The 19193-nt window shown below is 41.4% G+C and overlaps 1 protein-coding gene across 1 annotated transcript in view; it reads left to right on the top strand.

Moving 5' to 3' along the window:
- LOC137332178 (dynein axonemal heavy chain 11-like) overlaps positions 1-19193 on the top strand; it is a 380453-nt gene that overhangs the window by 164358 nt on the left and 196902 nt on the right. Inside the window, exons 33-39 of the mRNA XM_067995882.1 lie at positions 8974-9130; positions 9260-9405; positions 9498-9614; positions 11642-11780; positions 13460-13552; positions 14676-14870; positions 15995-16072. Coding sequence (XP_067851983.1) covers positions 8974-9130; positions 9260-9405; positions 9498-9614; positions 11642-11780; positions 13460-13552; positions 14676-14870; positions 15995-16072 — 925 coding nt within the window. The remainder of the gene's footprint in view (positions 1-8973; positions 9131-9259; positions 9406-9497; positions 9615-11641; positions 11781-13459; positions 13553-14675; positions 14871-15994; positions 16073-19193) is intronic.

The following is a 19193-nucleotide window of genomic DNA, read 5'->3' as shown; positions in this document are numbered from 1 at the left end:
ATTGGGTTGAACGTGTGCCAGATGGATGGGAGGATGCGTGTGCCACATGGCCATCCCATTGTATGGGCATTGGGGTGTGTGGTAGTGGTCGAGTGGGGACAGGGACGGTGGGTACGTGCAGGCACTGTGAGGATGATAGTTGGGTGGCTGTGAGGATTGGTGCGGGAGCGCAGTACTGTCAGTGGAGATGGGGTTGTGAGGTGTTTGAGGTGATGTGGAAGACGGAGTGATGCAGAATGCGTTAGTGTACTCACTTTTCCGGACCTGGTGAGGTCATTGAATCTCTTGCGGCACTGAATCCAAGTGCGGGTGGTGTTTCCCCTGCTTGTGACCTCCGCGGCCACCTCCTCCCATGCCCTCTTGGTGGCGCTGGCAGGGCACCTCCTTCCATCCGTGGGGAACAGCGTCTCCCCCCTCATGCGGACCCCGTCCAGCAGCACCTGGAGGGCGTGGTCCGTGAAACGGGGAGCAGCCTTACCCCTGTGCTCCTCCATCCTTGATGGAGTGTAGTTTGTGGCTGGAGGGGCTTTGGTGGACTGCCCCTTTAAATAGAGCGCAACCATCGCTCAGACGTCAATGCGCATGCGCAGGCCGCCGGCACGCAGCTGAGAAGCGCGGAACCCGTAACTGCCGGCTAATCACATCAATCATCCCGCGATCGCGTGCGCAACGCACTCAATTTGGCCGGCGCGTTTTCCTCGAGCCCGCCCGACCACCCGCTGCCAACCCGCACCCCTGGTAAAATCGGGCCCATTGTGTTCGATTCTGGGCACCACACTTTCGAAAGGATGTCAAGGCCTTAGAGAGGATGCAAAAGAGATTTACTAGAATGGTACCAGGGATGAGGAACTTCAGTTATGTGGGGAAGCTGGGGTTGTTCTCCTTAGAGCAGAGAAGGTTAAGAGGAAATTTGATAGAGGTGTTCAAAATCATGAATAGTTTTGATAGAGTATATAAGGAGAAACTGTTTCCAATGGCAGAGGGGTTGGTAACCAGAGGACACAAATTTAAGGTGATTGGCAAAAGAACCATGGGCTACATGAGGAAACATTTTTTTACAGGTACCATTCACATCCTGCTGTGCCAAATAATGCATAGGACATACCAATTCTTTCCCACCATTTTAATGACAGGATGTGAATGACAGTAGATGTACATATTTCTTCTCCATGTAATGCCCGCTCTCCATTTCCAGAGATTTACCTTCCTTTATTGGACAGCCCTTGCTTTCCTTACAATTATGAATTAAAAACAGCCATCAAATTGAGTTTTCCCATATTTTGGGGCATGTACTGTTTGTTCCTTATTTGCACGTTAATATCAATTTTTAGACCATATTTACCTGATGTAAGTGGATGCCTCAACTGTCGGCATTTAAGTCGCTATGGAGCAGTATTGGAGTGGGTAAAAGAGCCGTTTAATTTAAACTCCCCTCCCGCCTAGCATCAGAAGTTAAAATCCCCCCTTGGCTGTTCCATATACTCGTTAATTAAGCCACTACAGGAGTGTGAAACCAGCATATCATAAGTAAAAATTGGCCAGATTTGCAATGTTAATATTTGCAATGTTTGCGACTAGGGTAAAGCGTGTCATTTCACAAGGAATAACATTAGCATTAGTAAATCTGAAGAATAGGTTTATTAATGCTTCAGGAATAGAAAGCTTATGCAACTATTTCCATTTTTTCTATTCTATTGACTGCTTTTACAACAAAAGTTTCTTTGACCTGCGTGCAAGTGTTGCAGCGTTTATTCTGTAAGACAATAACACAGCAACACTAGATGGCAGTGTCAGAGGTTATTATGATGCTAATTCTAAGAACTGTTACAAGGGATTTAACTTATTAATCTCTTAAACTGTCATTGACTGTAGTCATTTTCTCCTAAGTCTTATGAAGTGTATTTAATATATTTCATCTTTTTTTAATGTTTACAATGACCGTAATGTTATTAAAAGAAACTTCATAGAGTTATACAAGATAATAAATGATACAGAAAAGGTAAATTGGAGCACGACTTCAAATTAGAATATGAAATTTGAACAAGGGGCATAGGTTCAAGTTAGTGAAAGGCAACTATAGCACTGATGTGCGAAAGTTCTTCATGCAAAGAGCAAGCAATATGTGAAATGTATTTCTAGATAGGGTAGAACCCTGGAATCAATTGGATACTATGAGATAGGTAGGCCATAAGATCTTCCTGATTCATATATTTTTACCTTATGAGACAGCAGTAAGACATGTTGGTACTAATTCCAATACATACTGGTGCCAGGATGTCACTAAATGGGTGCAGGACATTCTGTGAGGAGAAGGGGAATAGCCAGAAGTCGTGGTCCATGTTGGAACCAATGACATAGGTAGGAACAGGGTTGAGGTTCTACAGGCAGAGTTTCAGGAGCTAGGGAAAAGATTAAAGATCAGGACCTCAAAGGTGGTAATCTCCCAGTGCCACGTGTTAGTGAGTAAAGAAACAGGAAGCCATTGCAGTTGAATGCGTGGCTGGAGAAGTGATGCAGGAGGGAGGGCTTCAGATTCCTGGGGCATTGGGACCAGTTCTGGGGCAGGGGGGACCTGTACAAGCCAGACGGTTTGCACCTGTACAGGGCTGGGACCAATGTCTTCGCAGGGAGGTTGACTAGTGCTGCGGGGGAGAGTTTAAACTAATTTGGCAGGGGGATGGACATCAGGACACAGCAGCAGAGAGGAGAGACAAGGTGCATAGAAAGCTTGGAGGAACAAACAGCAACAGAACAAAGAATAGTGTAGAAAGAACAGGAATTAGATGGCAAATAAAAGCAAAACTGACTAGCATGGTGTTGGAATGCATGTATGTTAGTGTGAGGAGTGTTACAAATAAGGTTGACGAGCTACAGGTGCAAGTTGCCACATGGGATTATGATATAATGGCTATAATGGAGACCTGGCTTAAACATGGGCAGAATTGGGAACTAAACATTCCTGGCTACAATATACCCAGGAGGGATAAGGAAGGAGAAAAGACAAGATGGGGTTGGCAGCACAATCAAGGATAATATTACAGTTTTATAGAGGGACGATATACGAGAGGGTTCAAGGACTGAATCTATTTGGTTAGAGTTAAGGAACAAAAAAGGAGCTGTTATATTGCTGGGTGTTTACTGTAGACCCCCAAATAGTGAGAAGGCGATGGAGGAGCAAATCTGTAGGCAAATTTCAGAGAAATGTAAAAAGAATAGAACAGTAACAGTAGAGAACTTCCATTATCATAATATAGACTGGGGGCAAAAAAGAGTAAAGGAAAAGGAGGGTGAAGCATTACTAAAATGTGTACAGGAGAACTTCCTTAATCAGCATGTTTCTAGCCCAATGAGGAAGGAAAAAGTGCTGGATCTAGTTCTGGGGAATTACAGGCCAACCAGTCTTACGTCTGTGGTGGGAAAACTACCAGAGACCACTGTCGAGGACAAAATTAATTCTCACTTGGAGAAGCATGGGTTAATAAGGGACAGCCAGCACGGATTTGTTAAAGGCAAATCATGTCTGTCTAACCTGATAGAGTTCTTTGAAGAAGTAACAGAGAGAGTTGATGAAGGTAGTGTAGTAGATGTATATATATGGACTTTCAAAAGCCATTTGATAAAGTACCAGATAACAGACTTATTCAGGAAATAGAAGCACATGGGATTAAAGGGATGGTGATAACTTGGGTACGTAATTGGCTTAGGGATAGGAGGCAGAGAGTAGTGGTGAACGGATGTTTTTTCTGATTGGAGAGAAAGAAGTATGCAGTGAGGTCCCCCAGGGATCGATATTAGGACCATTGTTTTTCTTGTATGAAAATGATCTGGACTTGGGAGTACAATTTCAAAGTTTGCAGATGATACAAAACTTGGCAACATTGTAAATAGTGAGGAGGATAGTAGCAGACTTCTGGAGGATATAGACAGACTGGTAAAATGGGCAGACACATGGTAGACGCGCTTTAATACGAATAAGTGTGAAGTGACGCACTTTGGGAGGAACAACATGGAGAGGCAGTATAACCTAAATGGTACTATTTTGAGGGCGTGCAAGAGCAGAGGGACCTGGGGTGCATTTTCACAAATCTTTGAATGTAGCAGGGCAAGTTGATAAGGTGGTTAAGAAAGCTATGGGATACTTGGCTTTGTAAATTGGGACATTGAATACAAAAACAAGGAAGTCATGCTAAACCTTTACAAATCACTAGTTAGGCCTCAGCTGGAGTATTGTGTACAATTCTGGCCACCACACTTTAGGAAGGATGTCAAGGCCATGGAGAGGGTACCAGGAAGTTTACCAGGAAGATACCAAGAATGAGGGACTTCAGTTATGTGGAGAGATTGGAGAAACTGGGATTGTTCTCCTTAGAGCAGAGAAGGTTAAGGGGAGACCTATTAGAGGTATTCAAAATTCTGAGGGGTTTTGATGGAGCACGTAGGAGAGAAACTGTTTCCTCTGGCAAGTGGGTCAGTAACCAGAGGTCATAGATTTAAAATAATTGGCAAAAGAACTAGAAGGGAAATGAAGAGAAATGTTTGCACAAGGAGGGTTGTTAAGATCTGGAACGCACTACCTGGAAGGATGGCGGAATCAGATTCCATAGGAACTTTCAAAAGGCAATTGGACATGAGCTTGAACTTTGCAGGGTTATGGGGAAAAAGCTGGGCTGTGGGACTAAATTGGGCAGCTCTTCCAAAGAGCCAGCACAGGCATGACTGGCCGAATGGCCTTGTTCTATGCTGTAAGATTCTATAATTCAACGATTCTATACTTAATTTTGAAGGCGTTCAGGTAGTTAGTTATTTTCTCTGATAATTTATCATGAAAATAATTACTTACATGGCTCCTTGGTAGAGACTAAAAAAGTATGTCTCATAATTAGTCTGAAAACAGTCTGCCATCAATGATATATGGCAAGCAATTGGACATGCTCTGCGTTTAGCCATCAGAATACATCTGCTCTACTGATTGATTGGGTAAATGTTCTCTGTGGAGGAACCTTTAAAGTGTAATTACTTCTAAAACAAAATTTTATTTCAAAAATCCATTTCGGACATGCCAGGGAGCAAATCACAGCACAAAAAGGATTTAATAAAGATAAAAACATTGCACAAAGGATTTATAAAAATAAAAGGGGTAATTTTTCAAATTGCACTGCTGGTGCCGAGATTCACTACAGAGTTCAGTAGTCACCGGATTATCATCCGTTAACAAATTTGTAAAATTTACCCAACATAAAAAAGTGGTGGTGCTGCTCTGCAGTCACAACGCTAAAACGATTTTTCAAGGATGCAAAGTGAACCTTCCATGGCATTGCTCACAGATATTTTTTTTTAAATTAAGATCATGAAAGACTGAAGACTTGTATTTACCTCTAAAGAAATATTTATCTTTATTCTATTAAAAATCTTATATCTGTGTGCACTACCTGTCTGCGCTACTTGATTTCCAGTTGTCACATTTTTGTCACACTTGTGTCAACCTTTTCTGTTATAAATTCCGATGTTCCATTTATTATTATTCCATTTATTATTATTGATTTTGCCTGTGTAAACTCACCACTCTGATTACACAGTCTGGCCTCTGGGTTTCCACAAATTGCTAAAAGTGCTCTCTCAAATTTCTTCATCTGCCATTTATTCTCAGCAACTAAAATTTCTAATGTCCAAGCAAGGGTTTAAACAAAATTAAATTTCAAAAAAGTACATATTTTACAATGGAATTATTAAATATATCCATTGGATTGTCTTTTGTGTCTTGTAATGCCTTCATTAAAGTTCTTACTTGAAGGCTTCAACCTCTTCCAAAATCCTGGGCTTGGGTTTTGATGACCGTGAGCAGAATTTGTATTGTGCATTCTAAGCATGTACAGTGTACCTAAAACCCCAAAGTCCTAGGATACATCAGTACTGTTCAGCTAGCTGTATTAATGGAATATTTTCCTCTCAGTGCACTTTCTCTCAGTTTTTTTTCAAATCATTTCAACAGCCGAGAGAACAAATTTCAAAAACTTCTTTGAGATAAAATCTACGTTGAGTGTTTTTTTAGAACTAAGAGGAGATATATATGTGTGTGTGTGTGAATGAGTGTGTGAGCTAAAAAATTGACAAGTGTATAATTACACACCCGCTGTAGTTCTTGTTTTGTGTTGCATAATCTTGAGAAAGTATAATAATCTGAGGGAACACAAGGGACAGGGAGAGAGAAGGGGAGAGAGAGAGAGCTTATCTTTCTTCAATTTAAAAAAAACATCAGTTGAATTTTGAAGCCAACTAATTATCTCATCTGTGCTTTGTTGCTAATTCCAGATACCTGTGAAACAGAGATTCTAATTTCTAACACCTATGAGACCGAGGGGAAGGAACCAGAGAGACAGAGAAAAGTATTGATTGGTAGAGACAGAGGGAGGTTGAGAAAGAAGCGTTGAGATCGATACAGAGAAAAATACAAATAGAGAGAAAGGCAGACAGCTCATTTCCCCATTTTCTTTTTAAAAAAATGTTGAATTTTTAAAGCAAAGCCTCTTTGAGGGAAACAGATAGGAAGCGAACATAGGAGAATAAAGAGAAAGGAAACAGGTTGAGGGTTAGAGGGTCTCTGGCATCCTGCCGCCTGCCTTTGGAGGGTCCAAGTGGGAGGTTCTGATAGAGTGATAAGGGTGGGGTGTTTGACAATGGAGCAAGGGGAGGGCAGGACAGGGTTAGGTGGAGAGTTCAAGTGATATTGATGGGAGGGAGAGGTGGTAGGGGGGATGGGGTAGTGAGAAGGTGAAAGGATAGGGGATGCAATGGGAGTGAAGGGGTGGGGAAGCACCTGTTATGGGAGAGGAGAAGGTGAGGGAGTCGCTAAGAGCCACATTTTCTATGGAATCCCCACCTGAAATGCAGCTTGCTGCTGTTTGTGGCTCCTTTCCTGCCATACCGTACCATATGACCTGTCCTCCTTGCCCCCTCTTCCCCTCACCTCCTTCTCTTTCCCTCCCTTTCTCCTACCCCTCGCTGTCCCCACTATCCTCTCCATTCCCCTCTCTTCCTCTACTGTTCCTCCCCTAAAATGATAAAGAAGCAGAAGACAGAGAAAAGTAGAAAAGAGAAAGAGACAGAAGCGGATGAAGAGAGATAGAGAGAGAAACAACAACGACAAAAAGACATCCCGGGGGTCACCATTGACCAGAAACTTAACTGGACCAGCCACATAAATACTGTGGCTACAAGAACAGGTCAGAGGCTGGGTATTCTGCGGCGAGTGACTCACCTCCTGACTCCCCAAAGCCTTTCCACCATCTACAAGGCACAAGTCAGGAGTGTGATGGAATACTCTCCACTTGCCTGGATGAGTGCAGCTCCAACAACACTCAAGAAGCTCAACACCATCCAGGACAAAGCAGCCCGCTTGATTGGCACCCCATCCACCACACTAAATATTCACTCCCTTCACCACCGGCGCACAATGGCTGCAGTGTGTACCATCCACAGGATGCACTGCAGTAACTTGCCAAGGCTTCTTCGACAGCACCTCCCAAACCCGCGACCTCTTCCACCTAAAAGGACAAGAGCAGCAGGCACATGGGAACACCTGCACGTTCCCCTCCAAGTCACACACCATCCCGACTTGGAAATATATTGCCGTTCCTTCATCGTCGCTGGGTCAAAATCCTGGAACTCCCTTCCTAACAGCACTGTGGGAAAACCTTCACCAGACGGTCTGCAGCGGTTCAAGAAGGTGGCTCACCACCACCTTCTCAAGGGCAATTAGGGATGGGCAATAAATGCCAGCCTCACCAGCGACGCCCACATCCCATGAACAAATAAAAATAAAGTAAGGGAACGACCTTGTTTTCAAACTCACTACATGCTACGTCATGGGAGATTGACTAGTATATTATTAAAAATCTTACCAACGAGGTTGCAGTGGAAGGTCAAGAGAACTCTCGCAGGAACTACTGGCACGTATAATTCATGGCGACCCAATCTATAGCTCCACTGGTGCTACTACCAGTCGGAAAAAAATGGCGCCCCTGTTTTTTCTGTGAGCTGTTATGGTGGCCATTGCTCCCTCTAGCACTTCAAAAAAAAGTTGTCTTCACTCTTGATGGCCGCATTTACCCCTAAAAGCCACTCCCCAGATCCCCAGCAGCACACTCCATGTCTCCCCAGATCCCCAGCAGCACACTCCATGTCTCCCCAGCTCCCAGTCAGCCTATCAGTTTGCCCTGTTTTCTCACTCCTTCTGGCATTTATGGCAGGTTTACTTAGCTCTTTTTTCTTCAGGTGCCCCACCCCTTGATTCACCTTGACCCTTCCTGTTCCTTCCTTCACCCCAACTAGCCAGAGCCATTCCAATGTTTGCTCTTCAGCCTTATGAGCCATTTGAAAATTGCTTCTGGCAGAGACGGAGTCTGATGCCAAGCTTGGGGGCAGGAGCAAATGGCAATGAGCATGTTGGTGTATGGAGCACTGCAGGATTAGGCAGGGAGAAAGGAAATAATGCAATGTAGGAGAATATTGGGTGGAATAGCAGGGAAAAAATTGCTATAAAGCAATGCAAAGTAGACACAAACTCCAATATGACTGCCTTTTGTGTTTTATGAAATTGATTATCGGGATCTCATTGGTTCACAGTGAAAATGTGAAAGGATAGTGTCACGTGATTAGTATGGACCAAATAGCAACATTTTTCACACTCTACAATCACACATCTCTTTGAGGAAAAGATTTCTCTGCACCATTTGTAGCAAAATTGTAATTTGTAAAGAACATATTTTTGTATTTGCTGCATAGTGCACAAAGGAAATTTTGGCCCTACATTTCTACAGCCTTACAAGCTCAAAACTATTAATAGTGTACATTGTTTTTTTAAAAAGCTGATGTGAAAAATTAATTCCTCTGGATCCTTCATTATACTTTTTGTGCTGTTGTGAAAATTAGGATAGTTGTTATAAACCACTGCTTTCTGTTTCTTTCTGTTTGAAGGTGCTATATCACCCTCACACAGTCTCTTCACTTGACCATGAGTGGAGCACCTGCAGGTCCTGCTGGGACAGGCAAAACAGAGACCACTAAAGATCTTGGGCGTGCCCTAGGTGTGATGGTGTATGTCTTCAACTGTTCTGAGCAAATGGATTATAAGGTATGTTTGCTAGTGACTGTTATGGTTCTACCACCTCATATTTATAAAACAGAATATATGAATAGTATTTTTACATCGTACGGTCCATTATAGAAAAGAATATATGAATACTATTTTTGCATTGTACAGTCCATAGGAAACATCTACAAAGGTTTGGCACAAACTGGTGCTTGGGGCTGCTTCGATGAGTTTAATCGGATTTCCATTGAGGTTCTGTCAGTTGTAGCAGTGCAGGTCAAAACAATACAGGATGCCATTAAAAACAAGAAAAAGAGGTGAACGTAAAAGATTAAATGAACAGTGTCATCATTATTTATTAATATATAACAATTTGGACAGTTTAATGTATCTTATTTATTGTTTGCAGATTTGTCTTTCTTGGGGAAGAGATTTCTCTAATACCTTCCATTGGAATATTTATAACCATGAATCCGGGTTATGCTGGTCGAACAGAGCTGCCAGAAAATCTTAAAGCACTTTTCAGGCGAGTGAAGTTAGTTCTTTTGAGTACTGCTGGTATAATTGCCTGCTGACTGCAGATATGAATTCTGAGTGCTGTAACAAGATTACTGAGATTTCATTTGGAAGCACAATGAGAACTACTGTGCTACAGCTATCCTCAAGGAATCCACCCAATAATTTTACTGTCTGTAACATTTATTAAAGAAAAATACTATCTTTTGATAGAAATACTGGCCACCAAAGTACTAAATGCAGCACACTGAAAAAAGTAAATTTTTAAATATTAATTGTGTTAACAAAAACAAATATGATCTCTGTGTCTAAATAGAATTTGGTTTTAATGATAACCATGCACTTTTGAAAATCTTTGGGGGTAATTTTGACTTTGAGAGATAGTCTAAAATGGACGATGTCAGATCAGCCGCCAGTTATACATCTTTCCCGATTTTCATTTTATCGGGATGTATATGGGCGGCTGATTCGATATTGACGGTTTTACACTATTGCCCAAAGTCAATATTACCCCCTTTGAATGTTGTTTTGTGGGACTATAAATGGCGTGCCTTTCCAGTACACTAAGACCACTTAAAAATATACATTGAGTATGATTGGCTGATGCAGTGGGTCAGTCACTGGCTGTTCACCTCTAGGACCAGTTTTCAAATCCAACCCAGATTGGTGGGACGAAAGCCTGCTCTGTATTCTAACAGTAAGGGTCTCATATGAAATGAGTTTGGGCAGATTAGGGGGTGATTTTCAACTGCCACCTGCCCATTTCTCACCTGAGAAACAGATGGCCCACAGTTGAAAATCCGGGATGGCATCTCGGCAGCCCCTTGGACACTCAAGGACCCCGATTTAATTTTCAGGTGGGCCTACAACTGGGTGAACAGCATGCCTGCCTGTTTCGGGCAGGAGGCTGATTAAATATGTAAATTGGGGCTCTACGGCAATGTAGGACCCTGATTGCAATTTTGAAGTGCAAATTGGGTGAGCAGCCTAAACTGGTGATCCTTAAAGGGACTGCTGGGGGCTGCTCAAAAAATGGCTCAAAAATACTGCAGCCCACTGCGATTTGGTACTTGGACCCGCTGGGATCGATTACTCCCCCTCTCCGAGGTCTGACCTGCCAGTTGGCTGGCCCAGCATGGTAATCGTCTGATTTTCTGCAAGCTGTTATTGGTTAGCACGTGTATGTTATGATGAAACATAAAACTTGAATTTGTGAGAATGGTAAAAATGGATTTAAGCTGGACCATGTTCACCTGCTCCAGCAGTTAGAGGTCGGCCATGCCATGCTGAATTTGGAGATGGGAATCCCTACCGCTAATTTTATGATTCGCACCTGTAAAATTGGCCTTATAATCTTTGGTTGTGTACACCATATAATTAAAGTGGAAATCAAATAATTTACTCAAGAGTAAATGACAATGGCACAGAAATTTTAGATTTTGAAATCAACTTTTACACGTAGAATGCTATTATGTATCAAAATCTGTTACTTGCATAAGTCCCAAACCCACGACATCTACCACCTAGAAGGACGAGGGCAGCAGGCAAATGAGAACAACACCACCTGCACATTCCCCTCCAAGTCACACACCATCCCGACTTGGAAATATATCGCCGTTCCTTCATCGTCACTGGGTCAAAATCCTGGAACTCCCTTCCTAACAGCACTGTGGGAGAACCTTCACCACACGGACTGCAGCGGTTCAAGAAGGCGGCTCACCACCACCTTCTGAAGGACAATTAGGGATGGGCAATAAATGCTGGCCTTGCCAGCGACACCCACATCCCATGAACGAATAAAAAAAACCAAATCCATTAATGCATAGTATCTAGAGTGCCATGTACATATAACAATAGTGTGGAATTGATTATGCATTGAATATGGATGCAGCAGTTGTGTAAATGACTCCTGCTCAAATGGCTGACTGATGGTATGTGTACAATATGTGTTCCAATTCAATAGCTTTAATTGTGTGTCCATATGTATACAGTGGAGTTACAGTAAAATTTGTCTAACGTATTTTGCTTGTTTTTTAGGCCTTGTGCTATGGTTGTCCCTGATATCGAACTGATCTGTGAGATTATGTTGGTTGCTGAAGGGTTTATAGATGCCAAATTGCTGGCCAGGAAATTCATCACTTTGTATACACTTTGTAAAGAGCTGCTTTCAAAACAGGTTGTTAGCTTCTTTGGTTGATCTGCTGATTTCCAGGATCACTGTTTGCTTACAGAAACATTTGAAATTAATTATTTTAAGTGTGAATATTACTTTAAAGGGGTAATTTTCTGATTTCAAGCTGTCATAAATGTCAGAAAATCATGTGCAACAAATTTCCATCATGCATTCCAGTGGGCGTGGCTTCCTGCCAGCAGTGCAAAGTCAGAAAATTACTCCTTAAATGTTTACATTTTTCATACTGTATTTTGATGTTAAACCAATCACTTTAGACGCTGACTTTAAGACCAGGAATTTTCTCAGAGCTGCTCCTGTTCTGCCACTGTAATTTCACTGGAAGTATGGCAGAAACCCTGTTTATGCGCTCAAAAGGGGTTTCCATCTCATATCCGGTGAAGTTACGATGGCAGAGTGGGAGAAGCTCCGAGGAAATTCCTGGCCTGAATCTGTATGTATTAGTGATGGAATATCCTGTCAACAGCTATTGTGAGTTAAATCAAGATATTTTAAAGGTCAACTGACACAGTGTCGTGTTTTGAAACAATTGACTTGTTTCAAACAAAACATTTCAAACTAGTGCATGACCAGAGGTCGTCATATGTTTGTTTTCTATATAACATCGCCCAAAGTAATGAAAGGTAGTGAGAAAATGTCATGGCAACTACACTGTTCTTTTGCCCACAATGAAGCTGTCGGTCCTCATGATGTCATGTATTATAAACAGGAAATTAGACGAAGATTAAAAATTCCAAAAAGGGAAAAGATTTCCATTATGGCTAACCGCCCACCACACTGATAATTATATAGAACTAAAATGTCAGCCTTGTCAGCAAGCATTTAGAGCTGGAATTCAAACAATAAAAGGCCTCAGTCTACCAGTGTTATTTGTCCCTGTAGGCTTTGGTATTTAAGGTATAAGCTGATCATCAGTTTAAAAAAAAGACTGCATGAATTGTAGAACGAATTAATTAGCAATGGTGTGGAAAAACATAAGATAATCTAGTACGGCTACATTGTTGTTTTAACATTAGAGTTATAGAACAGTAGTGTTTCCTGAGGAAAATTCCTTTTTGGATTTTTCAGAGAAGAGTGTATTTTAGAAAACATGTGATATCAAACTCATACTCAGTGCATATTGATTTTTTTTTTTAAAAATTGTTATAATGGATAGCTCAGTGATGCAATACATTGGAACCTATGATTTCCCCTCACTGTGTGCTCATAGAGTGTCGAAGGCGATGATTTGTCCATATTGTGAGTACCAAATTTCATCCAAGCAATCCAAGGACGAGTTGCTGAACAAAAGTGAGGTGATTTGCAGTAGGAGAGGAGAGAAAATTCAAAGTTCTTGCCCTCGAACTGCAAATTCACTAGTTTTGAGGACAAGCACTCACCTGACTTTGCTAATATGATTTGCCTGGGCTTTCAGGTAGGTCATTAAAGGAAGTATTGTGTGACACTGAGGTGTTCAGTCTCAGAGGGAGGAAAAACTGGCATTGCATGGTGTGAGTCATGTTTCATGGATGATCACAAAGCAAGCTTTGCTACTTTTTAACTTGAAGTCGTAGAATTTTGTTGCTACAACACAGAAAATTTTGGAAATACTCAGCATCTGTAAAGAGAAAAGACAATTTTTTTGCTCTTTGTTGCTCACAAGGTTCACTTTGTTTCTTGTTAAGGACCATTATGATTGGGGTCTTCGTGCAGTGAAATCTGTTTTAGTTGTTGCTGGATCCCTTAAGAGAGGAGACAAGAATAGGCCAGAAGATCAGGTAATCCAAAATTAATAAATCTTGCAGTTTCCCTCAGCACTGGATATTTTTACCCTCATACAGCCAATAAGTTCAGAGAAATTGATGTCATCCTGAGCTGACTGGTTTTGTTAATTTACAGCTCATGTGCTGTGATTCTGAAATAAACATTTTAGTAATGAAGCTATTCAAACATAATGTAAACACTTTACATATAATCGCCCTATTGTCCTTTTCCCTCCTATTTTTTTCCACTATTCTCTCCCTGACCTATTTTTATTTAGATTTTAATTGTATTTTTAATCTAACTGATATACTCTGTCCTACCTAATTTAACTCTTTTTTTGCCTATTTTTATTTTTAAACTTGAAATTTGCAGTTTACCTTTATTTTCCTCCCACCTTGTTTCCACTGTTCAATTGATTTAAAGTTTTAAAAGTTATTTTCCTAGTTAATTGAAATCCAGATTCCAAAGATAGATATGGTTGTGCCCAAAACCAGGAAATGCTGCTGCCACATAAACTTGCCAAATAAATGAGCCTGAAAATACCTGGATAAGTTAACTCAATAAAGGTGCTCAAATCTATATGCAATAACTAAAGACTTATTTTTTACATAACATCTTGAAAGAAAATTGCACCAATAGAAATTTTTATTTTATTTTCAAACCAGCATGATTATTTTTTTTAAAATGTAGCCTAGATTGCCTGCTCAGTTGTTACACCAGCAGAACTGCAATAGGGCAGGACTAATGACTGTGGGTCACCTAAATAATTTTGGTGGGCTCCCTGGCCTCCACAGGAGTGCACCTTGGAGGGGTGTCAGATATTGGCTGTGCAGCATAGCATGGCTACAACCTCCTGGGCTGGATAGAAACATTTGTATAGTATTTGTATAGACCTACCTATATTTAGGTGACAGATTCTATGCCCCCTCTCTTCTGGTACTTCTGGTGAGAAATCTTGGAAGTGGCAGGGACAAACATAAAGCTGTCGGAGCAGCTTGGGAAAAGTTTCGAGCCACGTTCGATTGGAGTTATCCTGGCTCTCCGGCAGAAAATTTGAGTATATTTACTTTTTATGATGTTACTACAAACTGATGAAAATGATATAATTATTTAATAACAAGTTATTCCTTTTCCAAGGTGTTAATGCGTGCTTTAAGGGATTTCAATTTGCCGAAGATTGTGACAGATGATGTTCCCGTTTTTATGGGTCTTATTGGTGATCTGTTTCCTGCCCTGGATGTTCCGAGAAAGCGAGACCAGGAATTTGAACAGATGGTTAGGCAGTCCACCCTGGAACTCAGCCTACAGCATGAAGAAAGCTTTATCCTCAAGGTATGAAGTCTTTCATCTTAATAAAAACATTTTTTCTGTTTTGTCGGTAAAAGTAACATCTGATTTTTTCTCTTTGTTTGGATTGGGAAAGTCACGCAGTTGGCTGTTGAATTGTGCCATGTTACACCTGTATGCCAAGTCACAATTTTCCTGTTGTGCTTTCCCAGAATTAGTATTCAAATACTAATGAATAGGAGCTACATCTCTACCTAAAAAGCAGCAATTGTTTTAACTGTAATGCAGGAGAAATAGCTGCAAAGAACAAGAAAGCAGTAAGTGGCTATTTGTTCCTGTGTTAACACTTTTGCAGAATGATACAAAAGAACGTGTGGTTTCCTCTTTTTTTTTCTGTGCATTTTTTTTTGGATAAATCTCTGTGGCCATCCTTCTTAAGTAGGTCAGTGCTGAGAAAAGAACCTCTTTTTCCATTTCTATCATCCAGCGTCAACATCCAGCACCCAGAGCTCTCCAGGATCAGATATAGCACAGTTGGATGCAGAGTAAACGAGGGTGAAATTCAACCTTGGCCAGGCGGCAATGGACAATGAAGACAATGGAAAGGAAAATCGAGCTGTGTATAAGGGGTGGCCAATCCTCGACCGCTCATTTTGCGCCCCTGTCGAAGTTGAATTTCACCACCAACGCCTTTTTTTACTCAGCCCCAACAATTGGTTTAAATCTAACTTGGAAGGAGCACTTCCTACTTTACAGTTTAAATTTTTCCACTTCCAGCACTTGCCAACTTGTCTGAGTAGGATTGGCAATTTTTTTTCAATTAGTTCCAGATTCTGGGTAGTTTTGTGCTGTGGGCCACACACAGGAGGAACTGAGTCAGAATCCCAAAACTTAGTCCATACCTGGCAAGAATGGCCAAAAATTCTGGGGTTGAGGATTGACGGAGAGGTGGAACAAAGGACTGTGATTGCAGGTGAAAACGGGATAAAAGTTATCATGTGATAGCACAGACGGTCAAGTATTATAATATTAATGGCATAGAAACTCAAAACTTATTTATGTAGCTAGATATAACTGGAATTTTTCAGAAATAAAAATACCATTGTATTCTTCTAACCAGTTCCTTCAGTTATAAATAATCATCATTATCAATGTTGCCTTCACCATAGGTGGTTCAGCTGGAAGAGTTGTTGGCTGTCCGTCATTCAGTCTTTATAGTTGGAAATGCTGGTACAGGAAAGAGTCAGGTAGGCAAAACACCAACAGCTGAGGCTGCTGAGCTCTAGAATTGCTCAAAAGAAGTATCAATAGATTCACCCTTTTGGCAACATTGGGTTTGTGTGCATATATTGAATATGTTTTTTTAATTTGGTATCAGATTGTGGGCAACACGAATGAGTTTGCATTTATTGCCCATCCTGTTCCCCTGAAAACTGCAGCAATCCTTGTGGTGATAATGTTCTCACAACTGTGTTAGGTCAGGAATTCCAGCATATTAAACAAGTGCCAGTGAAGGAACAACAATGTATTTCCAAGTCAGGATGCTGTGTAACTTGGAGGGGAACCTGGAGGTGATGGTGTTCCCACGACATTGCTGCTCTTGTCCTTTTCAGAGGTTGCAGGGGAGGGAGTTGTCGAAGTAGGCTTGGCAAGTTGCTGCAGTGCATCCTTTAGATAGTACATACCACAGCCGCATTGCGCTGGTGGTGAATATTGACTCAGTGGCAGAGGGGTTGATTAAGCAAACTGCTCTGTTCTGGATGGTGTTGAGCTTCTTGAGTGTTGTTGCGGCTGCACCCATCCAGGTGAGTGATGAGTATTCCATCAAACTGCTGACTTAAGTCTTGTAGATGGTGGAGAGGCTTTGAGGGGGCAGGATGTAAGCCACTTGTGACAGAGTACAGCTTCTGTTCTGCTCTTGCAGCCACTGTACTGATATGGCTAGTCTATTTCAGCTTCTGATCAATGGTGACCCCAGAATAATGTTGGTAGGGGACTTGGCGATAGTAATGCCATTGAACATCAATGGGAGAATGACTGGGCTTTCACATGTTCAAGATAGTCATTATCTGGCACTTATGTGGCGTGAATGTTACCTGCCATTTGTCAGTCAAAGCCTGGTTCACCCATCACCCCCTGTGCTCTCTGACCTACATTGGCTCCCGGTCCGGCAACGCTTCGATTTTAAAATTGTCATCCTTGTTTTCAATTCCTTCTATGGCCTTGCCCCTCCCTATCTCGATAACCTCCTCCAGCCCTACAACCCGCTGAGATCTCTACACTCCTCCAATTCTGACCTCTTGCACATCCTCGATTTTAATTGCACCGCCATTGGCGGCCGTGCCTTCAGCTGCCTAGGCTCTAAGCTCTGGAATTCCTTCCCTGAATGTCTCCACCTCTTTACCTCTCTCTCCTCCTTTAAGACACTCCTTATAACCTACCTCTTTGACCAAGCTTTTGGTCACCTATCCTAATACCTCCTTATGTGGCTCGATGTCAAATTTTGTTTGAAAATCGTTCCTGTGAAGCGCCTTGGGACATTTCACTATGTTAAAGGTGCTTTATAAATACAAGTTGTTGTTGTTGTTGGATGTTACCCAGATCCTGCTGTATCTGAGAAATTTGGCCAACAGAGGATGTAATGTTTCAATGGTAGAAATTTAAGTGTTTACTTTTGGAATTATCGCTAACAAATAGAAAACTAAAATCATGGGCATTAACAATTTATCTGCTGGCTTCACTGGCAATAAATCCACTGCTGTCTGCCATGAATCGAGTTCTGCCAATTAAGTTATTCTTGCAGTTATGATCTGTTGCCCACAATGTTGGAAACTTTAAAATGTATATATTAACAAAGAAGGTTGTTAACTGAACACAAGAATCTCTTCAAAAAGGCTTAGCATTTCCATAAAGCAAATAGACCAGGAAAGTGGCCAAATGACAAGCCAAGCTTGTATCAGTTTAATTTTCTGTTAATGGTATTCATTGATTATAGCAATGGAAGAAAAGACTAAATGGGTTATATCACTGCCCCTCATCTATGGACATATAGGTTTCTGACTGAGTTGGTATTATCTGACATTAACTCATGGAGCAATGCTCCAGTGCACAGGATGTTTCTAATTTAACCATTTAGAAGGTTAATTGATTTATGAGCATTATAAGGGTTAACTGTTAGGCTGACACTGATTTTACTGTTGACTGATTTCTAAAATTACATTTCAGAGAAAGGGAGAGCAATGGAGGCATGACACTGACTGGGAGAAACTGTTTTATTTATCTTCACTAAATGTTCTACCACCACACTGTTTTCAGGACACTGTCAGACTTCTCTAATTGAACCTGGCTTTTTTTTGAATTTCTTTCATTTTGTCCTATATGTCACAATAAAAACAGCAAAACAATTCAGTCTTTTGGCAAATACTAAAGAATTAAAGTACCACATGTTAAGACTAGCACATCTCATTAATGGATAAAGGCCACTTCTAGTTTGGGATGTAAAATTTACATGAATCAAACTTCCTGTCTTGAAAAGATGTACAAACTTGGCTACAAAACAGAAAACAGAGAGTAGCGGTGAAAGGTAGTTACTCAGACTGGTGGAAGGTGGGAAGTGGTGTTCCACAAGGATTGGCGCTGGGACCACTGTTGTTCACCGTTTACATAAATGATTTGGACTCAGGAATCGGAAGTATAATACCAAAATTTGGGGGTGACACCAAATTCAGGGTATAGTTAATACCGAGGAGGACTGCGACAAAACACAAGACGACATTAACAATCTTGCAGAATAGGCATGTAAATGGCAAATTAATTTCAATATAGGTAAATGAAGTGCTGCATTTTGGTAGGAGGAATAAGGAAGCCATCTACTCCTTGGAAAATAGTTAAACCACACGAAGGGTACTGTGCACAATTCTGATCGCCATATTATAAAAAGGATAAATAAGCACTGGAGAAAGTATAAAAATGATTTACAAGGATGATACTGGAACTGAGAGGAAAGACTGAACAGGCGGGGGCTCTTTTCTCTAGAAAAGAGAAGACTGAGAGGTTATGAAGGGTTTCGTTGGGGCAGATGTAGAGAAGATGTTTCCACTTGTGGGGTAGTCAAAAACTAGGGGTCATAAATATAAGGGGGTCGAGTTTCTGCTTGTTTACGCTGTAATATCAGTGCAATCTGGGCAGAATCGGCTGAACCAGCGCAAAAGACCGGGGCATTTTAAACCTAAGTGAGTTACGCCCAAAACCACTTACGCTTGTGTTTCCTGCCATCTTTTACGCTGGTTCAAGATTCAGTTTGCCCGGGTCAGGCCCCGCCCACAAAACTGGTCGCGCCCCCAGGTCGGAATTACGATATTCTACCGA

This window comes from Heptranchias perlo, chromosome 2 (assembly GCF_035084215.1).
Source record: "Heptranchias perlo isolate sHepPer1 chromosome 2, sHepPer1.hap1, whole genome shotgun sequence".
NCBI classification, from domain to species: Eukaryota; Metazoa; Chordata; class Chondrichthyes; order Hexanchiformes; family Hexanchidae; genus Heptranchias; species Heptranchias perlo.
The sequence above is the reverse complement of the archived record's forward strand: the minus strand, read 5'-3'. Positions and strand labels throughout refer to the sequence as shown.